The following is a 10,748-nucleotide window of genomic DNA, read 5'->3' as shown; positions in this document are numbered from 1 at the left end:
CTTTTTTAGCTTTTTAGATATTTTGATATGTGACTTGCACTTACCTTTCTGGTTTCCTCTTTCTAGGATATTATGATGAGCAATGGGAAGTTCTCTCTGAGTACTTTATTTGATTCAACATATATCGTGTGAAGATATGTCTCATCTCCACACAAATTTTAAAGATTCCTAGTTATCTCTATCTTTCGCAATTGAAACTTCCCTATTGGAGAGGAATGTTATCGCTATTATTACCATTGGACATCTTATCATTTTTGCTTATGTTTTCTTCTCAAAATCCATTCAAAAGAAGCAATGTAAATAGAACTCCTATTTACCTACTATTCTGAGAATTCCAGTGAAAAGTAGCCACTTCTATTTAGGTGCATGCATGCAAGCAATAAAGAGAGAAAGGGAATCCCGAAATCATGTCATCACGAGCACCACACTTTCTTAGTAGGAATCATCTTCTTGACCCTCTACGAGGAAAACGAGTGCTTGAAGAGTATCTAGACTAAGTGATCTACTGTTTTACTCTCCTTTCGAAGATAACGGAGCCATCCGAACTTTCATTAGAGCCAAGTTTGTTGAAGATATGCTTTCCCCCCCTTCTATGCTAATATTCTCTCTTAATGATGTCATGCACTCTTTTGATTGCATAGCTCATGCTCTTTTATCTTTAATATATTTATCTTTTCATAATTCATGCTCCATGAGATGAATAAAGAGGCGAAAGGCAAATACTTAATCATATTGATTGAGAGGGGGGATTGGTACCCAATATGGTGTCTTATGTTTTGATTTTTGTTTATGTTGTTCTCTTCATATATTGTGATTATTTAATCAATTATTTTGCTAAATTTATTTTGATTTAATGGATTGAAGTTGTGGAAGTGTTGGGAAGATATTAGGAAGCCAACATTACCAAATGGACAACTTTTATGGTTGGGCTCTATGAGATGGAGCACCGATAACCTTTCCAATATGATAATTACTGTAGATTTTGAAAGCTTGTTTGCTTAGAGAGGATTAGATGAGCAATGATAAATGCTTACCGGATGGCCTTCTCCTTTTCTTCAAATAGTTTATGGAGATTTACATTCACATTTGCCTTCTTCTTTGCCTAACTGTGGATTTATTACCGAGCTTGAGTGCTAACTTTCTAGGCCAAGGTTTATAACCTCCACCATGCAAGAATATTAAACTACTTAAGTAGAATGACAACAACCTCTATTTTGGCCATATCACGTTGGACTTATCCTAAGCCATGCAAGAATATCAAGATGCGTAGGTAGAAAAGATTAGATGCAACATCCACCTCTATCTTGGCCATGTCATTTTCTTGTAAAACAAGCTTGAACCATACCAATCTTGACTCAAGTTTTAGATGCCATGATGCTTGCTCCAAACATGCTATTTTGAGGTCTGTTGGGATATCATGTTCTTGTAAAACAAGCTTGAACCATACCAATCTTGACTCAAGCCATGCTCTTTTGAGGTCTATTGGGATTGTTGCTTTGACTTTGAAGATCTTCTCAACGTGAGAATAAGAGAGAAACATGAGGAAATTGTTACATCCACCCAAGCGTGGTAGATTATGGAATTTAACTCTCGAGTTCAAAACTGTCGGATGCTTTTAAAATTTTGAACTGGAATCAACCGCCACTTCAAAAGAAAAGTATGGCGAGGGGACAATTTTGACGACGAGCCTGTGCCCTCATCGCTACCATCATGGTGGGATTGTCTTACATGAGGATAAATTTCTCCTGTTTCCGGTTCTGAACCTATCGTCCATAAATGTCTTCTGCAGGCGGCGGGCGTCCGCTTCAATCCATCCAAAGGAGCAGGTAGCTTGCTTTCTCCATTACGCATTCAGTACTGCAGAAAAAGTGGTTTCGAGTCTTGCAGAGACTGTGTCTTGTGCCGGTTCTTTGCAGTCTTCTCATCGTTTTATCTGCATGTAAGCAGCTTTTGATGCAAGATTAGAGAAGCAGAGAAAATCTGATGAGCAAAAGGACTTAATTGTGAAGTACCGTTTCTTCCATATTCTACATGCCCATCAGATGTTCTTACTTATTCATGTTAAAATGTTTTGTAGTAAAGAAGAATTAATAATAATGTTAAACTCTCAAGCAGATATGGAGGTGCATCACAAGCAGATGCCTGCTATTTCAGCTAATAGTTACCCTCATTAGCACGATGTTTGATCAATCCGTACTGCAAGAGATAGGATTATAACCAGCACTAGGGCTGCCATATTGACTGATCTATCAAAACGGGGTGTTGGATGGTGGCATGCATGTTGAGCATATGTATATGCTTAATCTCCAAGTAGCCAGTCGTTGGGGCTGCTGCCACCTGGGCATAGATTTGTCCAAATTCAATCTACATAAGAAAAGAAGAAATCAGTGTCTATTGCATCTGATCATGAACTGCTGAATGAGTCATAGTTGGACACTTTTCAGCAGGAACTTGATTCACACTTCTCAAATTTGTTGAGTTGAGGAATGGTCAGCCTACATGGGACTATGCACATTCCATTTTGCCATTGTTGTTTAATTAACTTTTGAAAAGAAAAAACATTTGATGCTTGAAGAGTGATTTTGTATAGAATAGACGCTATTTGCAGCCATCAATCTTTCAACGCAAATGGTTGAAATTTAGAGGAGTTGACATGTATTAGTTCGGCTCTCATTTATGGACCACACATTTCACATGCTCGTGTTCTTGATAGAGGGTCATAATCAACTGTTCTCCACTTGAAAAGGGTAAACGGAGAGGCTTATTGCAATGCTGTTGGTGCAGGGTGCATCTTTTAGATGTGTTGGAGCCTTGCCTTGGGGAGGTTGTGTGTGTGTGAGCCTAGTGGTCCTTGTTTGTGGACCCACTACCCATGTATGTGGACACCCTCCATTAGTTTGGGGACTCACATTCAATATTATGGTGCCTTCTTTCTGCATATCATGGGCAGCCTATTTATTTGTTGTGGGGATCTAAATCATGTTGTAGGGCTGCCTAGAATTACAATCACATTTGCAGAATACTACAATGAGGTGTCAATGGCGCGGTAAACAAATGAAAGTGTACAATCTAGACAAAAAATGGCAAAATGGGACAGGAGTGTACACTCTAGCCTCTAGGGCCAAGGCAAAATGGCAACAAGCCGAGATAGAAGAAGTAAAATAGAGGGGCAAGAGTCAAGAGGCTAGACAAAAGACCACAAAGGGTAAAGCGACCTCCTTAGTAAAGTCCTCAACATGTCACACGCACATCTAACCTATGTGCATGTGGACAAGCTGTAACTCTTTCTAGAATTTAGGACGGCCTAGGAAGTGTTCTGGGCCTAGGCACCCTTGTGAGCTTGTACGTATGACGTGCATGTCCAGACACTTTAGTGTTGTTGCATACCCTCTAATTGCACATGAGCACAACCAGTGTCTGCTAGGTGTAGGCACTCATACAACACCATTAAGCCTAGGTAATAAGTGCGTATAAAGCATCTCTTTTTAGTAGTTCATCTACTTATTAATAAGTTGACATATTAGCATCATTTTATAAAGTCTTGGGTGACATTGCTCGACCAAGACTTTTGCACCTATATAGGAGACCCTAGCAGTCACCTATCCAGGATTCTAGTACCTACGACATAAGTATCTTCAGTGTTTTTAAGCCATCAGCCTATTGCCAACTTTAGCAACAGAATCAGTCAGCATTTTCAGATTTCACTCCTAGCCTCATTGTCAGGTAGTAGTTCCAAGCTAGATTAGTGTCACAAATTGCTGATGTGTCAAGCCACTGAAGAACGGAGCCAACCTGCAGATCTTGGTCGAGGGGCCTAAATCCTAGAAAGTAGCAGAAGAAGAATAAGCAACAAAAGAAGTTTTTACCAACTTCTCGGACCCTGTCGGATGGGGGCCCAAGTGACCTAAATGAGACAGAGCCAACGTCACCATGAAACGCGTTTAGATAGGTCAGGACAGGTGAAACGTTTCGGGCCTTGAAACGTTTCGCTCATCAAGTGAAACACAAGCCGTTTCACTAACAACAAGTTACCATAGTTTTAGTTTCAAAGTCGCTAAACGGTCTCATGTTTCACTATGCTCTCATTTTGGACTGAAACGTTTCATGGTGAAACGCCGCGTTTCAAGGTGAAACGTTTCGGCCTTGAAACGTTTCGCGGTTACGCTGGACAGAACACACCTTGTGTAGAAACTGATGACGTGGCAGATTGTACGTAGCTTTCAGATTTTTCGCTTACATGACGACGTGGCATATTGTACGGACGCCCTTGTTTTAAAATTTATGCTGTTGATGTGGCACCTGTACAGATTTCTGTAATTTGTGCTGGTTGATTTTCAGCGCTAGCTTTTGGGCCAGATGCTTTTAGAACTTGAAGCTTTTCATTGTAAACTGCTTTTGAGAGGCTAGGGCCTTTAAATATGAGCCAAGGGCTCATTCTCTGGCATGCTTTGCGTGGAGGTGTAAAGGTGGAGTATTGGCGATGTACTGAGTTCAAGCAATATAAATAAAAACCAAAAGGGGCGCCAACGTTTGGGGCCAGTGCTCTCTTGGAGTGGAACTCCGCCAATCCCGTCTCTTGTGTCGTGCATCTCTTTCAGTCCAGTGTTATTTTAAGTGCTTAAAGTTGTTCAGTCTGTTCTTTTCCGTTGGCACGTGGTACTCGTTCTTGTGAAAGTGGTATCAGAGCTTCAGACATGTGCTTTTCTGAAAGCACACCGGTCCTACCAAAGAGCAAACAGAGCAAGATGGAACTAAGTTTTACAAGAGATTGCATTAAAGAGACGTGCTTTTCTGAAAGCACACCGGTCCTACCAAAGAGCAAACAGAGCAAGATGGAACTAAGTTTTACAAGAGATTGCATTAAAGAATCTTCATGTTCCGATCCCGGACTTATTAGTCACTCCCACCCTTACTCCATCGCGCATCGGGCGCGCTCCCGTCTTCATCGCTCTATCTTACAGGGAGGGCATAAGCCATAAAGATCACTTGCAAGAGAAGGATCAAAGATGTTTTTTGAGCCACCGTTTTTTTTTCTCAGAGGCGGTGCCATGAAGTGGCGGATCTAAATAGCTACAAAGCCACACACTCCAAGGGCTTGGCAAGTTTTTAAGAAATTTTTTTGCCCGAAGTTACATGCTTTTTGGCATCTTCCTTTAGAGTGCATATTCTGCCAAAGTGGGGTATCTTGAAATGCTTGCTATGGAAAGCCTAGCAGATTACAACATGGAATTTTTGGACATCTCTTAGCAAGTGTCTCTTCTCGAACCTTGGAGGCGTGAGATTGCTATAGCTTTGGGCTATTATCACCACCACATGAACACTGTTTGTCCAAGCCAGTTTCGACGATTCAAGAGTTTATGGACCATGTTGCAGTCGGTTGCAACCTTATGGAAGAACTTTAACCCTAATTTTGGTGCAGGTTTCGGGATGGAAGCCCTGTCGACTTTCGAGTTCCAAATGACGCAGGCTGCGATCTGGGGGGGGCGTTTGGTTGTAAAAGGCCTCTATATCTCATGGCCCGGACCTTTTTAGGTTATTTGCGGGAGGAGTGATGAGGGAGTCGTTGAACAGCTCATGGCACGGACCAAGGTGATTATTTGCGGGGGGAGTGTTCATCGGTGACTATGTCTTGTAACATGCATATGTGAGCGTTTGTGTTGTAGTGTGATGTGCCAACCATTAAATACTCCTTATTGGATGACATTTTTGTGTGAAACCAACGACCGAGGATATCAACAGCTCCAATCTGGAACGAGACTCCTTATTGGATGAGATTTTCTTGGGAAGCCAACTACCCAAGATATCAAGAGCTCCAATTTGGAATGAGAAAACTGATTGTCCCTCGGAATGATCCTCGGAAATTCTTGAGCTAACTTGAGTTGTTTTGCAGAAATGCTATAATCGCGGACGATTACTTTCTTTCAAGAAGGGGGGATTTCACAAACTGCTAACGTGTCAAACCACTGAAGAACGAAGCCAACTTGCAGATCCTAGTCGAGGGACCTAAATCCTAGAAGAAGCAGCAGAAGAAGAAGCAACAGAAGAAGTTTTTACCAACTACTCGGACGAGGCCCAAGTGACCTAAATAAAGCAGGACACACCTTCTTGCATAGAAACTGATGACGTGGTAGATTGTACGGAGCTTCCGGATTTTTCACTTACATGATAACATGGCAGATTGTACAGACGCCCGCGTTTTACGTTGTTGATGTGGCACCTGTACAGATCTTTGTAATTTGCGTTGGCTGATTTTCAGCTCTAGCTTTTGGGCCAGATGCTTTTAGAACTTGAAGCGTTTCATTGTAACTGCTTTTGAGAGGCCAAGGGCCTTCAAATATGAGCCAAGGGCTCATTCTCTAGCATTCTCCGCGTGGAGGTGCAGAGGATGGAGTACCGACGATGTACTGAGCTCAAGCAATATAAAGAAATACCGAAAGGGGCGCCGATGTTTGGGGCTAGTGCTCTCTTGGGGTTGGAACTCCGCCACTCCCCTCTCGTGTGTTGTGCATCTCTTTCAGTTCAATGTTTATTTGAAGTGATTAACGTTGTTTAGTCTGTTCTTTTCCGTTGACATGTTGTGCCCGTCCTCGTGACAATCAACCCTAGAGTTTTCAGTTTTCAGCCCTTAGCCTCGCAGATCCAAGCATCTCCCACAAGATCCCATCAGCATCTTAGCATCTAGGACCATTGTATCAGCATTTGTGCAATCTAGAGTAGCGATAGAGAGGAGGGCCCTTGGAGGGGGGTTTGGGACCCCATCTGGTGTTAGTCTTCTCTCTCTCTCTCTCTCTCTCTCTCTGTCACGTGACACATCCAACCCTATGTGTCCGTGGACAAGCTACAGCATGACGAGGGTTCAGTTCAGTCAAGTCAGTCTAGAATAGGAAGTGATCTGGCACTTTTGTGAGTCTGTTAGCAGACCTTGCATGTCCAGACACTTAGATTAGATGCATATCCTCTGGTTGCACACAGCGTGACAATCAGATTCCAGTCAGATCCCATCAGTAGCATTTTTATAGTGCATAGACCAATTTTCCCTATTTTTGACATTTTTCACTTATTATTTTTAAGTGACTTTTGTTGGAAAGTAGGTAGGGCAAATTCCCTAAGTTTGTATAAGTAGAAACATAGCGCTAGCACTTTTTGGCAGAAGAGGCAGCAGGAGCACCGCTCAAAGGCACCTTCTCAGCAAGACCCTCAACTACATGACCTAGCGTTTTTGTAACTCAGCATCAAGCGAGCGTTTTTGCAAGACAGATCAGCCTTGGCGATTTTGCATAGCAGAGGAGCTTCGGCCTTAGCAGACACAGCAGAACCACTTTACAACAGCAGATCAGCCCTAGCGTTAGGGGATTTTCTCCAGCAGTAGAACTCAATCCCTAGCATTTTTGCATCAGCATCACACTTCAGCGTTTTGCAGATTCACCGCGACGGAACATCAAGGAACACCAGCGTTTTCAGTTTTCAGCATTCAGTACCCATAGTAGAACCCCCAAACCTTGCAGATCTCACCTTCTCGTAGCAGATCCTCGCCGCACGGTTAGATCCCGTGTAGTTTGCAGATTCAGCCCGGAAAACGCAGATTTCAGCATCTGCGTTTTCAGCGCGTCGTTGTCACATCATCACCATCGACATCGTCATCGACATAGAGTCAGAATTCAACAGATAAAAATTTGCAGATTTCAGCTCTTAGCGTTTTTTAGATTTCAGCCCGTCTCATCGTCGTCCTCATCGTCGGCAAGTCCAAGCATTGTAGAGATTTGTGCAATCATAAGTAGACCGCTCTCGCCATGAGAGTGGGGCCTTCGTAGGAGGGTTTGACAACTTCCTAGTGTCGTATTCTCTTCTCTCTCTCTCTCAGTCTCATGCACTTCCATTCACAGTGTTCTTCACTTTGTTTGTGTCCATTGCACTCTCTCACTAAAGGAAGGCTCTCCCTTCCGTAAGTAAAAGGAATCCTTGAGCACAGTTCGGAGCACTCATCTTGAGCAAAGTTCAACATTTACTTCCGCTGCACCTTACATTGGTATTAGAGCTTTGGCAGTGTTCTGTATCACTCAAGGAAAGAACCACAAGAACCACATAATTTGTTTTTGCTTGTTGCGGTCGCACGTAACCCAAGACCTCTTGGACGTGTCGATTCCTAATCGTGTTTTTGAAGAGTGACAAGAAACCCAAGAAAGAAGGGCTTATCCAGCCTCCCCTTGTGCCTCTTTTCACTGAGAGCGGACCGTGCACTTAGCGGCCGGCCAATCGACGTGAGGTGGGAAAAAGCAACCTTGGTGTGAGCGCAAGTGAAAGGGCGGTGGTAATGCGTGTGCTAGTCTCCACCCAACCGTGCTATCTTATAGCCTTCCCCTAGCGTACACACTGTCCGGCCGTGCCGATGGCCTTGCCCATAGGACCCATGTCCTTACATTACCCCCCCTTTGGAAAATCGTTTTCGTCCTCGAAAACGAACGTAGGAAAACGTTTCTTAAGTGCGGAGACATTCTCCCATGTAGAATCTTCTTCAAGTCTATCTAGCCATTTTATCAACACCTGTCGTCTGACATGATGTTTGGTGCGAAGCTCATGAGAATCCAAAATCTTTTCGGTCTCATGAGGAATGCTTGGCGGTTCGATAAGGTCAACCAACACACCTGTGTCAATGACATTATCATTTTGTCCTAGTTGTTTTCGTAAACGGCCAACATGAAAAACAGGATGAACTCGTGAGTGCTCTGGAAGAGCTAACTTATAGGCCACTTGACCTATACGTTTCAGAATGGTAAACGGTCCACAGTAGTGTGGTGAAAGTTTAGCAACTTTTCCCATCTCCAGAATTTCTGAATGCTCCGGAACTTTGAGGAAAATCTTGTCTCCTTCTTCGAAAGTAGCAAGACGACGATACTCATCTGCGTACTTCTTATATCAATCTTGAGCTTGCTTAACATTTTGTCGAGCAACTCGAAGCATGTCAAAATGGTCTTGGAGAAAATCCTTCGCTTGTTGTATCTTCTCCTTAGCCAACCCCACCGTAACGGGTGATCTAGGTTGAAATCCATATAAAAGCATAAATGGACTAAACCCTGTAGTCACATGCTTTGAACTATTATAAGCAAATTCCAATATAAGTAAGTAGTCTTCCCAATTGGTTTGCTTCTTGCTAACGTACGCTCGTAGCATATCCTCTAACACTTGATTAACTCTTTCGGTTTGACCATCCGTTTCTGGATGATTAGCCGTACTTAGATTAAGTTTAGTTTCCAACTTTTGGAACACCTCTCCAGAAGTGATTATCGAACTTTCGATCTCTTCACTAATGATACTAGCTGGAAGACCGTAGAGTTTATATATATGCTCTATAAATAGCCGTGCTAATTCCGGTGTCTTAACCGTAGTCTCAATAGGAATGAATCGACCCATCTTTGTGAGACGGTCTACAATTACCCAAATGGCATCATGGCCACGATTTGTAGTAGGTAGTTCTACTACAAAATCCATAGAGATACTCTTCCACTTACCTTGTGGAATCTCTAAAGGATGTAAAAGGCCACCTACCTTGAGACGCTCTGCCTTATTAAGTTGGCACTGTTGGCAGTTTAGTACGTACTCTTGAACATCATGATGTAAGCCCGGCCAATAAAATTGCCGTCTAACTAAGGTATATGTCTTACGAATACCTGGATGACCAGCACTTGAACTATCGTGACACTCAAATAAGATTTGGCGCGTAGTGTCTGAGTCCTTTGGCACACATACTCTACCTTTGTGGAGTAAGTAGCCATCATCAATGAAAAAATTCTTCCATCGCTTAAGCTCTTCCTGAGTAGGGGTGGAGCTCTATGTGTTGGAGTTTCTATCTGCGCGTGTAGAGACATGTTGATCTGGCTGTTCAGAGACCTGTGAATGTGAGGGATCCCTTTTGAAAACTGCACTCCACACTTTAGCATATGATTGATCTTGTGCACACTTGCCACGTAATGACTCTAAAAATCCACTCTTTATTTCCGTGAAAGCAAGTGAATTAATCTGAGGCATCCGACTTAGTTCATCCGCTACTATATTATATCGCCCCTTGCAATATTGTAGCTTACAATCATAATCTTAAAGGATTTCGGCCCATCTAGCTTTACGGCCCTTCAAGTCCGTTTGAGTATTAAATCATTTGATACTCTCATAGTAAAAAACTACTTCAAACTCGGCACCATATAAATAGCGTCGCCACTTTCGTAAAGCGTGAATTATGGCATAGAGCTCTCTCACATAGACATAATTATTCTGTTGAGCTCTATCTAACTTTTTACTTCAAAGGCTATACGCCTTCCCTCCTGGAGAAGTACCGCACCAATCGCTTTATCACTAGCATCAGTCGCTACCACAAACGGCTTAAGTGGGTCTACGATTGCTAGGATGGGAGCAATGGCTATAGCTACCTTGAGCTGTTCGAAACTGTATTTTTGGGCTTCTTCCCAAGAAAAGGTCTTACCTTTTGCTTTAAGTTGATCCGTCATAGGAACAACAATTTTGGCATAATCACGGATATAATGTCGATAAAATCCAGCCATGCCTAAAAATATTTGAAGCTCCTCAACCGTGTTGGGATGTGGCTATCGAAGAATCGCAGCGACCTTGTCAGTGTCCATTTTGATGCCAGAATAAGAGATCACATGACCGAGGTAATGTATCTCTGTTTTAAAGAAATCGCACTTGCTTCAGCACATGAGCTCGTAGCTGTTCGAACACTAATCGTAAGTGTTCTATGT

At 42.7% G+C, this 10,748-nt stretch overlaps 1 protein-coding gene across 1 annotated transcript in view; it reads left to right on the top strand.

Annotated features, from left to right (window-relative positions):
- Positions 1-1,657: 1,657 nt before the first annotated feature.
- LOC147426892 (uncharacterized) overlaps positions 1,658-10,748 on the top strand; it is an 81,212-nt gene continuing 72,121 nt past the window's right edge. The window contains exons 1-3 of the mRNA XM_086498405.1: positions 1,658-1,713; positions 1,790-1,826; positions 1,948-2,008. Of these exons, the coding sequence (XP_086354531.1) occupies positions 1,711-1,713; positions 1,790-1,826; positions 1,948-2,008 (101 nt within the window). The 5' untranslated portion in view covers positions 1,658-1,710. The remainder of the gene's footprint in view (positions 1,714-1,789; positions 1,827-1,947; positions 2,009-10,748) is intronic.

The sequence above is a fragment of the Adiantum capillus-veneris genome, chromosome 24 (assembly GCF_014529385.1).
Source record: "Adiantum capillus-veneris isolate H3 chromosome 24, ASM1452938v2, whole genome shotgun sequence".
Taxonomy (NCBI): domain Eukaryota; kingdom Viridiplantae; phylum Streptophyta; class Polypodiopsida; order Polypodiales; family Pteridaceae; genus Adiantum; species Adiantum capillus-veneris.
The sequence above is the reverse complement of the archived record's forward strand: the minus strand, read 5'-3'. Positions and strand labels throughout refer to the sequence as shown.